General features: G+C 35.2%; 1 protein-coding gene across 4 annotated transcripts in view; it reads right to left on the minus strand.

The window, feature by feature from the left end:
* TTBK2 (tau tubulin kinase 2) overlaps nt 1–23,192 on the minus strand; it is a 221,075-nt gene that overhangs the window by 44,968 nt on the left and 152,915 nt on the right. For all 4 annotated transcript variants that reach the window (XM_031952168.1, XM_031952169.1, XM_031952167.1 and 1 more), the window contains 3 exons: nt 16,637–16,794; nt 10,013–10,229; nt 6,232–6,443 (listed from right to left, as the gene is read on the minus strand). In XM_031952168.1, coding sequence (XP_031808028.1) covers nt 6,232–6,443; nt 10,013–10,229; nt 16,637–16,794 — 587 coding nt within the window. The remainder of the gene's footprint in view (nt 1–6,231; nt 6,444–10,012; nt 10,230–16,636; nt 16,795–23,192) is intronic.

Consider the following 23,192-nt stretch of genomic DNA (forward strand, 5'->3'; position numbering starts at 1 on the left):
AATTAATATCTCTAAATTCATATATCAATAAAATAGAGAAAAAGCAAATCAATGAATTTCACATGGAACCAAAATTAAAAAAAAAAAAAAGAGTAAAAAATTTCTCCAATTAAAAACCAAATTGGAAATCCTGAAGGACAAAGGAGAAATTAATCAAATTCAAAGAAAGCACTAATACTGATTTTGTGAGGGGGAAAATTAATTATTGGTTAATTTGATTTTTAAAGAGGGAAGAAAACCAAATTAACAGTATCAAAACTGAAAATGATGAATTTACCACCATGCAAGAGGGAAATTAAAGCAATTATTAGTATGTATTTTGCCCAATTATATGCCAGTAAATCTGACAATCCAAGTGAAATGGATATTTACAAAAATATAAATTACCCAGATTTATAGAATATTTAATAGATATATTTAAATACTTAATCAAATATTTAAACAAGTACCTTAGAGAAAGAAAATTAATAAGCTATAAAGGAGCTAAAACAAAAAAAAAATCCCCAGGACCAGATGAATTCACTAGTGAATTGTACCAAACACTTAAAGAATAACTAATTCTAATATTCTAAAAACTAGTTGGAAAAAGGACAAAGGAGTTCTACAAAATTCTTTTTTTATGATAAAAATGTAGTACTGATATTTAAACCAGAAGGACAGCTAGATGATACAGTGTATAGAGCACTAACTTCCTGACTCCAGGAACATCTGAGTTCAAATATGGCCTCAGACACTTAGACTACTGTGTGGGCAAGTCACTCAACCCTGTTTGTTTTAGTTTCCTCATCTGTAAAACAAGAAAACTCCAAATGGGGTCTAATGATATGAGGGAACAACAAAAAGAGCTTTAACCAGAAGAGCAAAAACAGAGAAAGAAGACTACAGACCATTTTTTTTTTTAAGTGTCTGTAAAAGTGTTTATGTCTCCTGACATTTTCCACTTTTATCCCCTCAGGATCCCATCAAGACACAGAAAACATACAAATGACTGAAAGGCCCACTGAGAAATCCTATCACATTGAGTTTTTATAGCCAAATGGTATCTGCTAATCCATTTCTTATACATGATCCTTGGAGATATCATATACTGTAACAAAAACTGTCAGAGAAAGTAAGAATCCCAGGGGGAGCCTGCATTTCATTATCTGGCCATACTACAGGGGTGGTCTGTTTTCTTTAATATTCACCTGGTTTACAGTGATATAACTGACCCAGACCACTGTGCTTTCCCTGACTTGTTAAGCAGCAAGCAGTCAGCCCAATTCTGTTCTTGAACAGAATATCTGTGGCTCCTAGGTGGTGGATAATGGGAGACCTCATGCTCTATTATGATGTATTTTTTTTTAAATATAAAGTTATCTATATTTTATTGAATGTCTATTTTGTGAACAGTCTCCCAATTACATTTTTTAATAACTTTTTATTGAGAGTACATATGCATGGGTAATTTTTTACAACATTATCCCTTGCACTCACTTCTGTTCCAATTTTTCCCTTCCCTCCCTCTACCCCCTTCCCCTAAATGGCAGGCAGTCTTATACATGTTAAATAAATTATAGTCTATTCTAGACAGAATACATGTGTGCAGAACCAAACAGTTCACAGACCAATTTTTTTTAATGGATATTGATGCAAAAATTTTGAATAAAATACTAGCAACGAGATTAATTACAGCAATATATCAGAAAGATCATACAGTAGATTTATACCAGGAATGCAGAGTTAATTCAATATCAGGAAAACTATCAGCATAAGTGACCATATCAAAACAAAACCAACAAATATCATATGATTATTTTAATAGATATAGAAAAGGCTTCTGACAAAATATAACACTAATTGCTATACCACACTAGCAAATAGGAATTGGAAATTGATTACATGTTCATCAGTTAGAGAATGACTGAATAAGTTGTGGTATTTGAATGTAATGGAATACTATTTATAGTTCTATAAGAAATAATGAACAGACTGATTTTAGAAAAGTCTGGAAAAACCTACATGAATTGATGCTGAGTGAAATGAGCAGAACCAGGAGAGCATTGTTCACAATAACAGCAATATTATATGATGACCAATTGTGAATGATTTAGCTATTCTTCTGAAGTATATGATGAAAAATGATCTCTGCCTCCACACAGAGAGTAGATGGAGTTTTGAAACATATTTTTAAAACTTTATTGTTTTGGGGTATTTTTTGGTCTGCATTTCTTTTGAAATGTTTGCAAATGTTTTGTATGACTGCACATGTATAATTTATATCATTGTCTGCCTTTTCAAGGGGGGTGAGGAAGGATGAAGAGAACTGGGAACTCAAAATTGTAAAAAATGAACGTTAAAATTTTGTGTTTACATGTGATTGAGAAAAAGTTAAATGTAATAAAAAATTTTACATTCTACACAGGAAAACTTGTACTCATATTAGTAAAAACAAGATAATTCTAAGAGGCAATAAAGTAGAGGAAAAGACATTTTGGGAGATAATCTATATGAATATATAGATCCTAAGATAGAATGCTGACTTTAAGCAATTTAGCTAGAATGAAATGTATATAAAGAAAAGTAATATGTAATAAGTCTGGAAAGACAGGTTGGAGTTGGACTGGCTTAAACCTGGATAGATTTAAAATAAGAAGTTTACATTTTATATTGGAAGTAACAAGATTCTGCTGAAACTTTTCATCACAAAGACTAATGAGAAGATTATTACATATATTTAGAAGAATTGCATGTTTAAGCTATATTGGATTGCTTGGGGAAAGGGGAAAGAAGAGGAGAGGGAGAAAAAATTTGGGACACACTTGCATTTTGGATTTCCTTCACAAGCTAACTGTACAATATTTCAGAGTCTGATTCTTTTTGTACAGCAAAATAATGGTTTGGGCATGTATACTTATTGCGTATCTAATTTATATTTTAATGTACTTAACATCTACTGGTCATCCTGCCATTTAGGGGAGGGGGGGGGGGGGGTAAGAGGTGAAAAATTGGAACAAGAAGTTTGGCAGTTGTTAATGCTGTAAAGTTACCCATACATATAACCTGTAAATAAAAGGCTATTAAATTAAAAAAAAAAAAAAGAAAAAATTTGGGACACAGGGTTTTGCAAAGCTGAATATTGAAAACTATCTTTGCATATATTTAGAAAAACAAAACACTATTAAATCCTCGAAAGAAAAAAAAGATTATTACAATAATAATCAGGCAATAGGTAATGAAAGCCTGAACTAGAAGAGAAGAGGATGAGACTGTGACAGGTTTTGTGTAGGTGGACATGCTAAGATGTGGCAAATGATGAGCCAAAATGGGAAAATAAAAGACAAAATATTCATCACAGTTATTCCCATTTCCATAAAAAGTTTAATAATATGAAACAATTACCATAACAAGGAGACAAAAAGCATCGTGCACTGCCACAATCAGCAAATGCTTCATCTTCTTGACAAGCAAAAAGACGTAAAAACCAAGGGCAACATTAATTTAAAATACAAAGTCAAATGTAAAACATTATATGGATAAGAACAGTAAGAGATTATAGCAGTAACATTTCTTAAAGAGTCAATGGCATTGGAAACTAAAATAAGTCCATAGAATGTGTAGTATGAAATCCAATTAAAGCATATTATCCCAAGGACATACATTGATGAAACTGATGGAATACAAAGAGAAAGAGAGAGAGAGAGAGAGAGACAGACAGACAGACAGACAGACATAGAAAGAGACAGAAAGACAGAGACAGAAGGGAACAAAGTTTTCTTTGTTCAAAATTCAGAAAGTAGGCTGATTCAAAGTCAGTCAGGAGAGAGGAGTCTAATGCAGTGCCCTGCTGATTTGTCCTTAGCTCTGTTCAACAATGATTAATTAATTACTTAAATTCAAAAATGGCATGTTTATCAAATCGACTAGAAGCTGAGAAGAATTGTTAACTGTTGGAATACACAGGAGAGCTGTTGGGATACACGGGAGCCACTTGACAGTGGCTACTGGAGATCCAATCCAGAATGGATCTCCTCATGTGAGAATATGATACAAGGAAACTGAGAGGCAGCTGCTGTTCTCTGAGCTCTCTGACTGAGAGGTTGTTGCATTGTCTGACCTCTCTCCTCTTCCCTCTGCCTCCAATTTATCTTATTCCCAATCCGCAGCACCTGTCAGCAAAGACTGCCCTGCAATTCCTTCAGATGTTATGATCCACAGCTATGGAGGCTCTCGGAGAATTGATCTGTCCCTTAATCTGTCAGTTAATACACTGAGCAAACAGATCTTAGGAAGCTAAAATAATGGGCCAAATCTACTAAACTGAAATTCAGTAAGGAGCAATGTAAAGTCCTATACTTGGGTTAAACAATCAATTGCACATTTGGAACTATGCCCAAAGGGCTATAAAACCATTTTTACCTTTTGACCTAACAATGCTACTATCAGGTGTGAATCCCAAAAAAGATTTTTTAAAAAGGAAAAGGACCTATATGCACAAAAATATTTATAGCTAATCTTTTCTCAAGGCAAAAAATTGGGAAATTGAGGCAATGCCCATCAACTGGAGAATAGTTGAATAAATTGTAGTTATGTGATTATGATGCAATACTATTGTGCTATAAGAAATGATGAGCAGAATTCTTTCAGAAAATCCTGAAAAGACTTTTATGGGCTCATGCAAAGTGAAATGTACCATGTACAAAGTAATAGCAACATTGTGGAATGATCATCTGTGAATAATTTTTACTATTCTCAGCAATACAATCAATGGTCCATGACTATTTTGTAGGATTTATGATGAAAAATACTATCTACATCCAGAGAAAAAAAAAAAAACTGATTATGTTTCAATACAGATTGAAGCATACTTTTTTTTTTTTTTTTTTTTTTTTTTTTTTTTTTTTTGCTGAGACCTTTGTGGTTAAGCAACTTGCCTAGGGTCACACGACCAGGAAGTGTCAAGTGTCTGAGACCAGATTTGAACTCAGGTTCTCCTGACTTCAGGGCTGGTACTCTATCCACTGCACTACCTAGCTGCCCCAAAGCATACTTTTAAAAATGTATTTTTTTTGAAATTTTTTTGTGTGTATGGAAGGAAGAAGAGCTATGTTTTCTTTCAAAATATGACTTATGGAAATGTTTTGTATAACTTCACATTGTCTTTTTAATGCATGATAGAGTGGTAAAGAGGAAGGGAGAGAATTTGGAACTCAAATTTTAAAAACAAATATTAAAAACTGTTTTATATATAACTGGGGAAATAATGTAAAAGAATATTTAAAAAAATCAATTATACAAGCATAAAATGATTGAGGCATGGTTAGAAAACACTTCTTTTGAAAAATATCTGAGGATTTCAGTGCGCTGAAAATTTAATTTCTATCTATACTGCAACATGGCATTCATTAAAATTAATATATAATGAAAATAAATACCAGGCTGCATTAATAAAGTATCCAGAACAATGGAATTTTATGATACTTCACTCTTCAGTTCTGGACATAAAAATTTTAGGAACTGCATTGACAAAGTGAAGCATTTCAAAAAGGTATCCATAATGATGAGAGGGCATATGAACACAACATGGATATCAAATGAAGGCATTAGGGATGTTTAGCCTTCTTTAGGCTAAAAGAAATCTTAATCCAATCTCTATCAGTCACTTCTTCCAGTGAACTCATTGCTTATACCAGCCATTTCATAGTTAATCATATCTTGCCTAGAGCCATCTCTTGAAGTGAATAAGGAAACAAAATAACTGTCTTCAAGTATGAAAAAGGCTATCATATAGAAGACGATTCTTCTATTCATCCTCAGAGAGTAAAACTGAAAGAAATACGTATGAATTGTTGAAAGGGAGATCTAGCAGGAATAGAAGGAAACACTTCCAAATTATTAAACTCTCTCCAAAAATACAATGGACCATATCAAGAGGCAGTGCATTTCCCATCAATACAAGCCTCCAAACAGTGGCTACATTAGTACTTGTTGGGAGTATTGCAATAACAATTGTAATTGATGGAACTGATCCAGATAACCATATAAGTCCCTCCTAATTCTGAAATTCTATGAATTTACAGTAAGAACAAGCATGCTACATAAGCAATTACTGAAAGCTCAGTCACTTATCATTGTGGAAAAATAGTACATTTTCCCCATCATAAATGTTTATAACAAGAGAGTAAGCTCTGATAAGAACCTCATCCCAAAGGCTCGGTTAAAATAAGAGAAAAGAGACAGAACATTTCATACCAGGTCTCCAGGAACTTGTCGGTGTCTGGCTTTGACTCCAAGGTCAGACGCCTCTCCAACTCAAAACTGTGAATGGACCGCAACTTTCGTACCAATGGGACATCTCTCTCTGGCTGGGTTGTCTCTGAGCGAACACGAATCGGAGAACCAAGGCTTGGTGCATTTAGTATACCATTTGCTGGACCATGGCTATTCTCTTCTTCTGTAGCAGCCTATACAAAATATAAAAATATGCAATTCATTTTAAGTTACAATATATGACAGACTACTGAAAATCAAGATGAGCTGATATTAAGATTTATTTGTTTTCCGGAGATACTTAGATTGTGCTGAGAGGTTGTTATTTCAATATGTTTTTTATTTATTAGCCCACTGGTATTCTAAACTAATTGAATTGTATATTCAGTTTTCAGTTTGATTACAGTTTTGATTTAAAAATAGGGGAAAAGAGTAAAAATTACATAAAATTATTTTATTATTTATTTTTTAAAATGTGGGGGTAAATTTTATTATTTATTTTAAACAAAAATAAAATGAGAAAAAATTATCATGTACAGAGCAAAACATAAGAAAGGATTCAAAATAAAGAAATAAATCTCTATTTCAAGAAAACCTATATGATAAATGCTATGTATAGTTTTCAAAGCTTCCCAGATTTTCTTTGCTTCCTTGTAGTTTTTCTTCTATATTCTACTGTGTAATTTTTACTTCATTTCCCCCCCCTCTCTATTTCCCACCCTAAAGAAAGTTATTATTAAGTGTGGATGTATATGTAGATAGATATCTATAAACATCACATATATACACAGATACACTCATACATATATATGTATAGTTCCATACTTTGTATGAACCATACTTTGTATAGTTCCACTTGTCATCTGTTTCTCTGAAGGTGGATAGCATCTTCTTTCATAAGTCCAAGTCTTTCCATGTAAAATTACTTTAAATGATTAATAATCTCTTAAAATATCATCTAGAGAGCAATAAATTATGATTTTCTCTATATGTATTTAGTTATTATCTTTTTATTATGCTCCTTCAGCCGAACTATTGTTCTAGATGGCCAGGGTCACTGGAATTTACTTGGAACACTATGCTATACACTAGAATCTATTATGAATTTAAGCAGTTGCATATCAGTATGATAGTAAATGATGGACAAGGTTAACTGTCAATAACATTTAAGTGAAATAAATAGAAAGGCCTAAACCAAAAAAAGAGAAAAACTGTCCCAAAGAATCAGTCAGCATATTCTATGGACTAAGCTGTCAATTGAAAGATCTTATTGATGACTCTCTTAAAATGAGAACAATCTAATTCTGGGACAATAATTCATATTTGTATAGTATGTTAAGGTTTACAAAGCATTTTTCTCATAAAAGCTCTGAGAGATACATAATGCTAATATTATCCTATTTTACAAATGAAAAAACTGAGAGTAAGAGCCATAGTCATACAGTCAGTGAGTATCAGAGGGCAGACTCAAGCTTAGGTCCTATGTCGTCAAAGCTGGTGCTCTTTATATTATGCCATGTCAGCTCTCGATCACTGATAGAATGCACAGTCTGCAATAACAGGGTCATGTAATTCCACAGATAATCTACTGCTGCCTCCTATAACAGAGGATAAAGGTCACATGCTATTTGATTGGTCAGAATTCTTTGCTTAGTTCAGTGGGATACCTGATAGGAGGCTGTGCAAGACAGAGCTGAATATCAAAAAGTTATCAAACTGTGCATACCCTTTGATCCAGCAGTGTTACTACTGGGATTATATCCCAAAGAGATTATAAAGAAGGGAAAGGGACCTGTATGTGCACGAATGTTTGTGGCAGCCCTTTTTGTAGTGGCTAGAAACTGGAAACTGAATGGATGTCCATCAGTTGGAGAATGGCTGAATAAATTGTGATATATGAAAATTATGGAATATTACTGTTCTGTAAGAAATGACCAACAGGATGATTTCAGAAAGGCCTGGAGAGACTTACACGAACTGATGCTGAGTGAAATGAGCAGGACCAGGAGATCATTATATACTTCAACAACAATACTAGATGATGACCAGTTCTGATGGATCAGGCCATCCTCAGCAACGAGATCAACCAAATCATTTCTAATGGAGCAGTAATGAACTGAACTAGCTATACCCAGAAAAAGAACTCTGGGAGATGACTAAAAACCATTACATTGAATTCCCAATCCCTATATTTATGCACACCTGCATTTTTGATTTCCTTCACAAGCTAATTGTACAATAATTCAGAGTCTGATTCTTTTTGTACAGCAAAATAATGTTTTGGTCATGTATACTTATTGTGTATCTAAGTTATATTTTAATATATTTAACATCTACTGGTCATCCTGCCATCTAGGGGAGGGGGGGGGGGTAAGAGGTGAAAAATTGGAACAAGAGGTTTGGCAATTGTTAATGCTGTAAAGTTACCCATGTATATATCCTGTAAATAAAAGGCTATTAAAAAAAAAAAAAAAAAGACAGAGCTGAATAAAAAGATTTTTTTTGGAATCTCTTCATAAGACATGTTATACCAACTATACTATTGTGGAAGAATATCACAGATGAATGAATTCATAGAGAAGTTTCCTTTTAGACATCAGTTTCTCCCTCCTTTTAATCAAACTCTTTTAAGAAATCCCAAAATGAAGTAAATTGATTTATGCTTTTTCTCTTCTCCCTCAATGTTCTTTGTCCTGTGACAAAGAAGACAAAGTTTAACTCTACTAGAGAGGATAACTGTCACGACATAACAGAAGAATAGAGGAAGAGAAATGTGTCCCCTAGGTGATTAAGACTTGACTATAATATAACCAGAAATCCACATGATGATTACAATTATAATGTGAAAATTTGGTCTTCTTTCAGTCTCTATCATAGTTGACAAAAGTGTCTTAAAAAGTAACACAACTGATAAATTGGGTAACATTCCTAACAAGATCTTAACAATGACTGTGTGCTCCACCTGAATTATATGGATCAGTTTCTAGTTCCAAAACCATTGAAGATTATAAATATGTCCTTAAGACTCATTTTTGATTGCTAAAACAACCATCACAAAAATGAATGACCAAAAAAAGCAAACTTCTTGGTTTTAATAGTTATTGAATGTGAACATGTTTAAAGGCAATCAATTGCTATGTTTGTTTGATCAAATTTATATATTTGAAATTTAATAAGAAAAAGGGAAAATGATAATGATTTAATACTAGATACCTGATTTGGGAGTAATAATATAAGCTGTTTTTTTAAGATTTTACGGTAGGTAATATCAATACACATTCCAAATATGTCAGATAAGTTAGTTATGTTTCATTTTCCCTCATTTCAGATTCAATTGTAGTGAACATTCACTGCTACCCACACCTATTCCAAAGGTGTCTTCACGTGGTCAACATCTTGCCTCACTTGGGGGAGGCAATGGTTGGTTTATAATTACTATTCCACCAGTGTGGCAGAAGGATTAGGATCTTAATATGATGTTTAGAAAGGTTCATTTTTTTTCTTTAAGCATTTCTATCTGTAAATAAATATATAATCTCACCTTTCTCACATAGCCAAGGTAAAAAATTAATATTTAATGTTGGCAAAGTGAAAAACCTGGATAAAATATGCTACAGAAGCACAGATTACTAGTATTAAAATGTCCATGAAATGCTAGCTATTCTGAATGCTTCTAATTACTAATGTTAAGCTATATTCTGCTAATTTAACAAGATAAATGCAGTTAAGAGCACAGGAAGGAACATGTTTAAGAGGTACATACTTTACAGATCCCCAGTTTTATCTTGTTCCTGTTAACATCCATTTCCTCCCAGACATCCTTCTCCTGAGGACGAGGGTGTCCTACAGATCCAGGAAGTTTATCTGGTGATACACCAACAGGAATACCATTCTCTCCATCACTGAGTTGTTCATCTGGAAATACCTCATCGGTATTTTCTCGAAGTAAGTCTCCCGGAATAGGGGTGGCATTTGCAATTCTATACAGGATGAAAGAAAGAGATAAGATTTATAATCAGCATAGAGATAAAAGTAGTAGGTGTAACCTGCTCAAAGCAAATGACAGAATCAATATTAACAGCCCAAGTTCAGTGTTTTTTCCATACCATCTTACTGCCACTCATATTTAGCAATTTGAGCTCAGAGCTCTATGAACTGATAATCTATAGCCTAACTACTTTCATACAGTCCTCTCCATAGATGGGCTAATCCCACAAACTGAAGCCTTTTTTTCAATAGAAGCTTAAATTCCAAAAGTTGTGTACAAAGAAAAGACTAATCTTAATTAAAGACCTTGCAGCCCTTAGCTTTGACAGAGACTGTCAATCGATATTTCTAAGCTAGATAAAAGAGGTTTTTTTTTAAAAAAAAAAAAAAACATTCAATAGCCATTTGGCTTGAAGCGGCTAAATTTATTTAAAATAAAGATTCTAAAGAATTAATTTCAAAGTTAGTTTGGAAACTATATAAAAATTAATTAGCTGCATATAAGCAAAATCTGTTTAATGACTACTGAGTTTAACATAATGTGTTCACTAACATTTTCTCCAATCTTGGCTAAATCTTCATTCATCTGCTCTTTCTTTATTTGTATCTCTGAAAACCTAAAAAGCTGAGCCTCTGATTCCTCTGTAGCCACAAAACATTGTTTCTTTGGCAAATATGCCTATACTTCTACACTAGCATTTTGAGTCCATTAAGCTGTGATTCTCCTCATACTACCCTTATTTCTTTTCTTTCCAGACATAAGAAATCTCTCCACCTTCATTCTTGTTTTTCCCCCAGTCACTATTCTCATTCTATCCACACCTCTGAGATGATGATGTCATACTGGAACTCCTCTCTATCCAGTCCCTCCAGAAGCCCATTTACTCTCACTACCTATTGCCCTTTTCACAATCCTTTCTTTAATCCATCACAACATTTTAGCTTCATCTTTAACTCAAATCATAAAAATCACAATATAGTACCTCTGCTCACAATTCTCTCTAAATCTGAATTCAAAGACTGAATAGAAGCAAGGTTTTGGTTATGTTCAAAAAATAAGAGAATAGAAGTAATATAAAAAAGAATATATGCCATAGGTAAATACATGAATATGTAACTTGGGTATATTGGTGCATGTATGTGATATAACAGGGTGGGAAAGGAAGTGAAAATGGAGTTTGATAGTAAAGGCAATAGATTGAAGTCCTGAATGAGAAGACATCAAATGAACCATGACTTATTACAAGTCACATAACCTCTTTGAGCCTGAACTTTTCTGGGCTCTTTGAGCCTCATATATATTAAGATTTTAAATTCTGGGTTATAGTTATAATTGTATAGGGCCATATATAATTCTGGGTTAAAGTTCACACTTTAACCCAGAGGAACACTTGTGATCAGTCACAAGGGAACAGGGGACATGGTCACATTTCTAGAGCCAAGAGAAGCACTAATACTTGTAGGAGCAGGGGGCCTCCTAAATAAAGGCCAGAGCATAGACCAGGAGAGCAATGACTATACTTCTCTCTAGATTATACCAAGCATTGAAAACTTGCAGACCACCAGAGCTAACTCTTAAAACAGCAGCATGAAAAAGCCTGAAGCTTAGTACAGTACCTCCCTACTCTCAGATAAACAGAATCCATCTTTAACCTAAAGTTCAAAATGAAGAAATAGTTTGAGAGAAATGAGCAAACAACAACAAAAGAATGTGTGACCATAATAACTACAAGAGTGGCAGAAGACTAAGGCATACATTTAGAAGAAAAGTGCTAAAAGCAAAGCCTCAAAGAAAAATACCAATTGGACCCAAGTCCAACAAGAATTCTTAAAGCATTTAAGAGAGAAGATTAGTAGAGGAAAAATGAAAAAAGAAATGAGAGTGATGCAAGAAAATAATACCTTGGAAAAGGAGGCACAAAAACACTGAAGAAACTATCACCTTAAAATACAGAATAGGCCAATGGAAAAGGAGGTATACAAATTTACTGAAGAAAATAATTCTTTAAAAATGAAGATAATGACTCCATGAGACTTTAAGAGACAATAAAACAAAGTCAAAAGAATGGAAAAAAAAAAAAAAGAAGGAAAAAAAGAAAAAAGAAGAAAAGGGAAAAAAATAGAATGTGAAATATCATTGGAAAAAACAACTGCCCTAGAAAATAAAACAAAAAGAGAAAACTTTTAAGAATTACTGGATTACCTTAAAGTCATGAAGAAAAAGCCAAGATATTGCCTTTCAAGAAATTATAAAGGAAAACTGCCCTGATATCTTAGAACCAGAGGGTAAAATAGCAACTAAAATAATCCACCAAACATCTGAAAAAGATCCCAAAGTAAGAACTCCCACGGATATTATAGCTAAATTCCAGAGCTCCCAGGTAAAATGACAAATTCTGGAGGAGAAGAAGGGAAACAGGTAATATTAAAGAACTGCTAGCAGAGTTGTGAACTGCTCCAACCATTCGAGAGAACAATGTGGAACTATGTCCAAGGGGCTATAAAACTGTTCATATCCTTTGACCCAGCAGTGCCACTACTAGGTCTGTATCACAAAGAGAACAAAGGAAAAGGATTTATATGAACAAAAATATTTATAACAGCTCTTTTTGGGGTGGCAAAGAATTGAGGAGCAATGGCTAAATGAGGTGTGACATATGATTGAGATGTAGTACTGCTATGCTATAAGAAATGATGAGTGATAGTTCCAGAAAATAAAAAAAAGGCAAGACATGGGAAATGATACAAAGTGAAGTGAGAAGAATCAAAAGATCATTGTGCACAGTAATAGCACTGCTGTAATGATGATCAATTATGAAGTTTTGGCTACTCTAATTAATACAATAATCTAAGACAATCCCAAAGAACTCATTATGAAAAAAAGTTATTCACCTCTAGAGAGAACTGACAAACTCTGAGTGGAAACTGAAATATAATTCTCTTGCTTTAAATTTTTTTTTTTGCAATATGTCTAATATAGAAATGTTTTACATGATTTCACATGTATGCAAACTTGGGATGGAAAATGGCATTTGCATCCTGAGGGAGAACTGTGCAGACTGAATGTGGATCAAAGCATACTACTTTCACCTTTTGGAGGTATGCTTTTTCTTTCTCATAGTTTTTCCCTTTTGTTCTGATTTTTCTTTCACAATATGATTAATATGGAAATAAGTTTAAAATGATTATACATGTATAACTTATTGCTGTCTTGGGGAGGAGGGGAAGATAAGGAAGAGAGGGAGAAAATAATTTAGAATTCAGAATCTTACAAAAATGAATGTTGGAAACTATCTTTACATGTAATTAGAAAAATAAAATACTATTGAGTAAAAAAAATGGGCATGAGGTGAAATGCAATTATTAAACCGTTATGAATAGCACTGCCTATCCCCTGTAAGGGGAGAGCTTCTGCCCACAGAATGGTCTACAAACTTTGAGAGCTTGAAATTGCAACAAGGCTTTTGGGACACAGTGCATTTCCTCCCACAAGACTAAAGAAGATTAAAAAAAGAAAGGTGAGAGAAGGGTGATGGCAAGACAAATGGAAGAAAATTCACGTGGCACAATTGTAGCAGACAAGAGGAAAAAACAGAAAGAAAAAGAAGGCTGGAAAAACATAATAGACCAAAGACCAAATTATCCCCACCCTTCAAAAATCAGGCAAATTATTCCTACAGGCTCATGCAGCATTTATGGCCCCAATAACCAACAATGACTATAATTCATTAATATTATTGCTTATTTAGAGACTGAATAATGGGAAAAGAAATGAGAGTGATTCAAGAAAATAATACCTTGGAAAAAGAGGCACAAAAACACTGAAGAAACTATCACTTTCTTTTGATCTGGGACTGATCAAAATCTCTGGCAGCCACAGTAACAACTACATTCAAAACCTCAACCTGTTGCAATGCTAAAAATCCTAGTATCAACCTCTATACTTATCCCATTAACATGACACTCCAAAAAACCCTGAGTATGAATCAACACTACAACCCACAGCTTCCTAATTAGCATCTGAAGCCTAACTCTTCTTTACCACAACTCTGACCTAGGCTACAATTATAACAACTCCTTCTCACCAGATTCTCTATCAGGACCACTCCTATTCCTATTGTGTTGACTTCTTCCACTAATGATAATTGCAAGCCAAAATCACCTGGCCCATGAACCCTTAACATGAAAAAAAGCATATTTTACCATATCTATCATTCTTCAACTATCTCTAATCATAACTTTCACCTCATCAGAGCTTATTATATTCTATATGCTATTTGAAACTACCCTAATCCCCACCTCAATCATTATTACATCGTGAGGAAGCCAAGATATACGACTGAGCGCAGGCCTATACTTCCTCTTCTACACACTAATTGGATCTCTCCCATTTCTGGTAGCCCTGCTACACCTACATAACAGCCTAGGCTCCCTCTGCATACTAACCATGTCACTAATTTCACTGACCCTAGGCTCCTTTATATCAAATTCACAAGCTGCTGGTCTTAAGAAGCTCCCATTCTGGATGCCCATCAATTGGAGAATGATTGAGTAAATTGTGGTATATGAATGTTATGGAATATTATTTTTCTGTAAGAAATGACCAGCAGGACGAATACAGAGAGGATTGGCGAGACCTACATGAACTGATGCTGAGCAAAATGAGCAGAACCAGCAAATCATTATATACCTCAACAATGATACTGTATGAGGATGTATTCTGATGGAAGTGGATTTCTTCAACAAAGACAAGATCTAACTTAGTTTCAAGTAATCAAGGATGGACAGAAGCAGCTACACCCAAAGAAAGAACACTAGGAAATGAATGTAAACTGCTTGCATTTTTGTTCTTCTTCCCAGGTTATTTATACCTTCTAAATCCAATTCTCCCTGAGCAACAAGAAAACTGTTCGGTTCTGCACACATATATTGTATCCAAGATCTACTGTAATCTATTTAACATGTATAGGACTGCTTGCCATCTTGGGGAGAGGCTGGAGGGAGGGAGGGGAAAAATCGGAACAGAAGTGAGTACAAGGGATAATGTTGTAAAAAATTACCCTGGCATGGGTTCTGTCAATAAAAAGTTATCTAATAATAATAATTAAAAAAAAAAAAAAAAAAAAGAAGCTCCCATTCTAATGGGGAGAGACACTGCACAGTATAAGAGATTTCAGGTGCAAATCAAGTAGGAAAATTAGTCATATCCTTTTTCTAGGATTAGATCATTGAACCATTTAACAGTGCAAATGACTTACTTTTCCAGGCTCTCAGTAACTGTGGCAGGTAGATGTGTAAGAGTTATACCACCCACAGAAGCACTTGCCAGGCCTCATCTACACAAGGATTGCTTCTGGGGAAGAGGGCTATGGTAACTGGCCTGGAAGTAAGACCAGTGGGGGAATGAAGGGGAGGAGGAAACTTAGTCATTTCAAGAGCTTTTAGATTTGCTTTCTTTTAGAAGTTAGTTAGCTGGCCTTAGTGATAAAACATTTCTTCATAGTGATTATTCTCTCAATGATAACTATAGAGTTAGGCTAGGCAGTAGGACTTGTAGTATATGAAGCACGATTACCAAGGAACATGGATTTAAAGTCTTGTCTGTCTCCATTGGGTTTTGAAGGGATACAAAGACAGTTCCTGTCTTCAAGAAGGTTACATTTAAACAAGGGAATCAACATGTGAAATGGTCTTCATTCATTTTGGAAATTAATTTGAATATTTTATAAAGTCATTAAACTATGCACATCAAAAAAATCATTACTGCTTATTATATTCTCCGGAGACCTATACATTCTATAGCAAAGGTTCTTTCTCATTTTGAAGAACACTTATAAGGAAGTTGAGAATCATCAAGTCATATAATTCTTTTTTTTTTTTTTTTGGAGGGGGGTTCATGAGTAAAGTTTATTTTTTTTTTAAATATAAAGCCTTTTATTTTCAAAACATATGCGTAAATAATTTTCCACATTCATCTTGCAAAATCTTGTGTTCCAAATTTTTTTTTTTATTATTAAAGCTTTTTATTTACAAAATATATGCATGGATAATTTTTCAACATTGACCCTTGCAAAACCTTGCGTTCCAAATTTTTCCTTCTTAATCCTACCCCCTTCTCCTAGATGGCAGGTTATCCAATACATGTTAAATATGTTAAAATATCATATAATTCCTTAACTCCCACTTCACAGAGCAGACTACTGTCACTTTATTAGAAAAGTAGCACCAAGCTAAGGAATGAACAAGAGCAGTACGGAATTCAGGGAAATCCCATTGTGTTTCTCTTATTTTTTGGTGCTGGGGTCCCTGAAGAAAGAGTTTGGATGAACTATAGGACATTTCTGCTGCTGCTGAATGTTTTGAAGGTAACACATTGGAGAATGAACTGTTCAGGACATACCCAATTGCAGCCGGTGTTAAGCGAGTGTGTAACTGAGGGGTTGTGGAAGTTGTGGTTGTTGTTAGGGAGCCATCAGTTCCACTCTTCTCCCAGTCAAAAGGATCACTCTCAATTACTCCAAAAGTCTTGATGCTGTTGTCAAACACGGATGTAAGAAGCTAAATTCGCATGCATAAAAAACAAGAAGAAAATAAAACACTGAGTAAGCTAACAATAAATACAAAGCTGCTTCAGTTCTTTAAGGAGCAAGAAAGAGAACAACAGATTCATCATTTGATTTTCCTACAAGCTTTAATTTAAATAAACATGTTCCAACAGACACCCCCATTGATCTTCTTAATAACAAAAATATTTTTATTTCTTTAGATTAGGTTAATACAGATTTGATTCACAGATGAATCTCAAAAGTTTCAAGAATAGGAAAAAGAGAAACCATAAAATCAGAAAGTCAGTGAGTTGAGAAGTGATCAAAGCATAAAAAAGTGAAATAAAGATAGAAATCTTATAGGAGAAGAAAAAATACTTTTTTCAAAATTCTCTTTTTAAAGACATTTTTAAAAAAACCTGCCATAGTATCCAATATTCCCAGGACTATGTTTAGTCTTTTTTCATATTCACTTCATTTAATCTGTCAAGTATCCATTCTAAATAATTTGATAGTCAAGTTCTGTTATTCTTTTTCCCCGACATGGCACGAGCATCTATTCTGAGTCCTAAACCTACTCTTCATCTTTTATTCTCTTTCTCCAGCATCTTTTCCTTTGAGTATAGGCAAGCGCCACATCACCAAATCTAATTACAGAATAGAGTTCCTGAGCCCCGCTTTTCCCATCACATTTGGTAATTACCCCCCTTTTTTACTTTTTTTTTTTACTTTCTTCTAAATACTCTAATTTTAAAAGTCATTTTTTTCTTTTTTCTCCATGAGCAACTAGTTGTCATCACATAGTATTTTTTTATTCTCCCACAAGATTTCTATCTTTATTTCACTTTTTTATGCTTTGATCACTTCTCGAGTCACTGACTTTCTGATTTCATGGTTTCTCTTTTTCCTACTTACCCTATTAATCTGTACACACACACACACATAGACACACACACACACACACACACAGTTTCCTATTAGGATCAAATTTTCAAAGCCTTACTTTGTCTCTATACCTTCCACAGCAACTTCCTACTTTTTTCTTCCTTGTCTCCAGATTGGTCTATTTTTCTAATAAAGGAATACTCTAATCCATCCTAAACACAGCAGTGACAATAACTTTTTAAAATTTAGTTTGTAATTTCCTAATTCAATAAGCTTTAATAAATGATTACTGTAGTCTCATATCCAAATAACTCAGCACAAAATACAAAGAACAGAATCCCTCTTCAGCTGCAATCCCACTCTTCAACTTTGAAAAAGGATAGATACATTTGTCTAAATTCAGGCACGTATTCAGTCTTGTGAAGATACTGGCTACAAACCTGCCTGAGATTCTTCTTATCCTTTAAAATAAATAAACAGGGAAGCCGAGCCAAAATGGAGGAATAAAAGTAGGGACTTGACCAAGTTCTTCCAAACCCCTTTTATTTATATTTAACATGTATAGGACTGCTTGCCATCTGGGGGAGGGGTGGAGGGAGAGAGGGGGAAAATTGGAACAGAAGTGAGTGCAAGGGATAATGTTGTAAAAAATTACTCAGGCATGGGTTCTGTCAATAAAAAGTTATAATTATTAAAAAAAAAAAACCCCAAAAAAACCAAAACTGTTTTGAGATTTTCCCTCTGCCTTACCAGTTTGGTGACCTATTGTCTATACACTCCTTTCTTATTATTCCCTCCTGTCCTGCTCCCTAATTAGGGTGTGATTTAATGATGAAATTGGGGACCCAATTTTCTCTTCTCAGACCTCCAGGTAACCTTTTTGTGCTTTCAAAGCCCTCCCATATTCCCTCTGAAATCTGGGAGAAAACAGATTTCTCTGTCTGGGACCAAGGAATCCCTGGGTGGGCCACTCATGCCACTTCAGCCTTAGTCAGGCTGTGGACCCTAGTGTATTCCCCCCATAAATACCAATACCCAGTGAAGGAAGAGGCTAGGGAGGGATTGCAACTCCTGATTGAGAAATTTTTTAAGCACAAATTTTTAGCATTAGCTAAAGATTTAAGGGATTTGGAGCTGGTTAACAATAGTCTCATCCTGATCTGCAGCCTTACCCAAGAGGCTTCCTTAGACACAGCTATAAAAACTCTTAATTTTCTGGCCTCTAGGGGCTACAGGGTCTCCTTATCTAAAGCCCAGATTGCCTGCCAGTCTGTCAACTATTTGGGCCATAACCTAACCCCCATTCAAGGCCTTAATCAGGCCAAGGCTTTTAAGAACCTGAAAGCCAAAGTGACTTCTGCCCCTGCCCAGACTCTACCTAATTTAGAAAAGTCTTTCACTCTGTATATAGATGAAAGGTGGGTCCAGGCCCTGGGGGTTTTAATTCAGGCTATTGGATCTGATCCCAGACCAGTTTGCCTACTTCTCAAAGAAACTGGACTCAATTTCCCTAGGATGGCCCTAATACCTTAGAGCAGTGGCTGCTACAGCCCTTCTAATTGAAGAAGCCTCAAAACTCACCCTAGGGCAGCTATTGGAGGTTTTAACCGAGTTCAGAGCATTTTGGAAACCAAAGGTTATCAATGACTTGCTAGTGGGTGGCTTACTAGATATCAGGTTCTCCTACTAGATACCCCTGACCTGACTCTCTGGGTATGTCCTACTCTTAATCCTGCCACCTTGCTCTCTGACAACACTCAGTTGGGAGACATCATTCATAATTGTGAGGAAGATTTAGATTCTGTCTATTCCAGTTGACCTGACTTAAGGGACATTCTTCTTGACAACCCAGATGGTGAATGGTTTACAGATGGGTCCAGTTTTCTTAAAATAGGGAAAGAAAGGCAGATTATTCTATAGTGACCCTCAATGGAATCCTAGAAGCTAAGCCACTGCCTACAGGGACTTCTGTCCAGAAAGCTGAACTCATTTCCCTAACCAGAGCTTTGGAACTGGGGAAGGGAACGAGAATGAATATCTATACAGACTCCAAACATGCTTTTCATAGTTTGCATGCTCATGAGGCTATATGGAAAGAAAGGGGACTTTTGACAGCAAAGAATTCTCCTATTAATATACAAGAGAAATTCTACAGTTATTGCAAGCTAGCCCCAAACCCAAGGGAAGATTGGCAAATAGGTTTTACACATATGCTCCCTTGCAGAAGTTTCAAGTTGCTTCTGATCTTTGCTGACACCTTTATTAATAGTGTAAAAGCTTTTCCTTGCAGTACTGAGAAAGTTTAGGAGGGATCAAAGTACTTGCTAAAAGAGATCATACCTCGCTTTGGCCTACCTAGCTCCTTACAGAGTGACAATAGCACGGCCTTCACCTCCCAGGTAATCCAAAATGTAGCCAAAGCCTCAAAATCACCTACCACCTCTGCTCTGCCTGGCCTCCTCCGGCCTCGGGGAAGGTGGAGAAAAAGTGAGTCCTCACTAAACTATGCTTAGAGATTGGAGAGCAATGGGTGAAGAATCTCCCTTTAGGGCTTCTTAAGAGTCTGCATTTCACCTCAAGAGAACACTAAACTGAGCCTCTTTGAACTTCTGTATGGGAGGCCTTTCCTCATCTCTGACATTGTTGTAGATCCAGAACAGCATCTAGTCACTCAGTTTGTCACACTGCAGGGTGCAGTCCAGAAGGCCCTTTCGAATACGCAAATGATTATTTCCCTAAACCTACAGAAGGGCTCATACTCAGACTGCCTTCCCTATAAATCCCGGAGACATGGTATACTTGAAATCTTGGAAGCCTCAAGGTGCTGACTCTCTAGGAGTAAAGTAGAAAGGACCATATGAGGTCATTCTGACTACTCCAACATCAGTCAAACTGGAAGGGTCCTCCAGCTAGACTCATTTCTAGAATTAAAAATGCTGCTTCTGTTACTTGTCCCTCAGAAATTTTAGAATATTCCTGTGAACCCATAGAGGACCTGAAGCTACTCTTCCGTAGGCTCCCTGAAAACACTCTGGAAAAAGAAGGGTGAAATTGTCTGTATCCTTTCTCTCACTCTAGTCTTCTTCCTTACTTTTTTCCACTCCAAGGATGAGAACTCTGCTCCTAGCATTTTCTCTCCAACTTTCTTTATCATTCTGTGGCCCCTGCCAATAACTAGGGAGCTCGTGGGGGCATTCAGGATTGTTGGATGGGCCTTCAGCATCCTCAGGGCAGCCCATAGATGGGACCTGATGTATTATTTGCAAAGGTCCCATTTCCAAATGTCACCATCTCCACCCTGGATGCCATCCCACTTTTAAGCTATTTGTGAGATTTGTTTCCTCCAGGCTCCAAGTTATGAACTTCCAACTATTCATTCAGTTTGAAGGTCATGGGACATCATGGGACAAATGACTTGGATACTCAATATCCCCTAGATGTTGCAGCTGCCATCTTCAGATCTCATACTTCTCCTTCTGGTCTGAACTCCCATTGAACCTAAGGACAGTTTTCCGACTCTTGTCAGCTCGAAGCACCTCCAGAAGATGAGACCTCCCATCCTTTGTCCCAAATAAATCTGAAGTGACTGCTTGAGGATGGAATGATGTAATAGAACTATGTTCCCTGATCTCTGTGGAAGGTGGGCCACCTGGCCTGGAGGAAATTTCTAAAAATAATCTCCATCCACCTGAAACTCCCTTGGGAAAGCTACCTGGTTTCTCAAGGGAATCGCCCACTTCCAATTAATCTGTGAATCACTTTGGTCTGGGAAACAATCACAACCCTTACTGATTTGAAAATTAGCCCTTAATTGCTTAATTTGGTGCTAATTAATTAGCCCCAAAGCATAGAAGGCTAATAAAAAACGACTTTGAACCCCAAACCTTTGCTAATTCATATTTGGAAGAGCCTACTAGGGAACTTCTCAGTGTAATAAATCCTCTCCCCCCACCCCTTTTTTTTTTTTTTTTTTTGCCAAAAACCTCACATGCAGATCTGGACTGCAAATTCTTTTGCAAAAACCTGTGACACCGACCTGGGGACCCCATTGCTATTAGGGTATCTCTCAACTCTCATTTGTCACAGCTCAACACCCTCATTTTACTAATGTAGAAAGGCAAATTGCATAGTAATCAAAAATTGATTTGGGATTATAAGAGGTAGTCTAGAGAAAGAAATTATTATTAGAAAGTTGAACTCTTTACATTAAAGACTCCATCAAAATCAATTAAGAAATTAGAGGCTAAAAGATACAAAAGAAAGAATGGAAAATAATAGACCATAAAAGAATTCTGGTCTTAGATAAAATACAGTTGTATTTAGCATTCAAAAATAATGCCCATACTAATTGTCTAAAATGATCATGCTATAAATGTCTCTTGTGCCTCTTTTTTATATCCCCAATAATTAGCACAGTGCCTGGGCACATAGTAGGTGCTTAATATTTATAAATAATGCTAAAGATTCTTTTCATACTATACACCCAGAAAGACTGTTTTATAATCATTATTCATAAAATTTGATATTCCTTAGATTGATGTTCTTGATGCCTTTACTCAAAGTCAGAGTTTTGCTGATAATTATGTTGGAATAATTAGTACTATTGTATCTCAACAATCTACAAAAAAGCTACACTATTTCAAGTTGTTTATCCATGAACAATATTGAATTTAACTAGCATCAGATAAGGTCAAATGATAGTAGTGATAATAGACATTATCTCCCTAACCTTAAAGAAAAGGCCTCTGTTTTTCTTCTTTAAAAATGTTGTCTCAAGTCCAGATTTTTAAGTATATTAAGAAAAGGATCATTTATTCTTACCAGTTTAATGTACTAAAATAGAGACAGATACTGAATTTATCAAAAGATCTTTTTAGCATGTAATAATGTAATCATGTACTTTTAATTAATAATTTAATTAATTTTAATAATAATTTTGTTATTAATACATTCTACTAAAGTTTTAGGTGTTTTTGTAATGTTAAAAATCACTTTTAATGGGGTGATCAGTTCCTCCATTTGTCCTAATTCGTATTCTGCCTTAAGGTTATGACCATCCCCTCTTAATGGTTGAGATAAAGGTGTTATAGACATTCCTTAATGTCATTAGAATATCAGTAACCTCCATCTATGAGGTTATCCCCACCTAGGTCTCTGCATTATGTCAATGTTCTTGTAATTCCATAAAAGGCTTGTTGTCCCGATGGGGCTAGACCCTTTGAGATGATAGTCTCGTCTAGCCCTGGGATCCATTGGTCCCAGTATTTCTCTCCATTTAATAAATTATTGAATTGGTTTCTAATCTCTGTCTTGCTCAGTTTCTTTTAACATTACATTTTTTTTAATATGCTGACCAAACTCTACATTCTTGGTATAATTCCAACCTGGTCTTCTTTTAACATGTTGTAGCTAATATTTTAGTTAACATATTTAGTATATTTAGTAACATTTAGTAGTAACATTTTAGTATTAGCTTTTAATGTTTTTTTATCGGCTTTACCTCATTCTGGTTTAGGTATTGTGAGA

The sequence above is a fragment of the Sarcophilus harrisii genome, chromosome 2 (genome assembly GCF_902635505.1).
Source record: "Sarcophilus harrisii chromosome 2, mSarHar1.11, whole genome shotgun sequence".
Taxonomy (NCBI): Eukaryota; Metazoa; Chordata; class Mammalia; order Dasyuromorphia; family Dasyuridae; genus Sarcophilus; species Sarcophilus harrisii.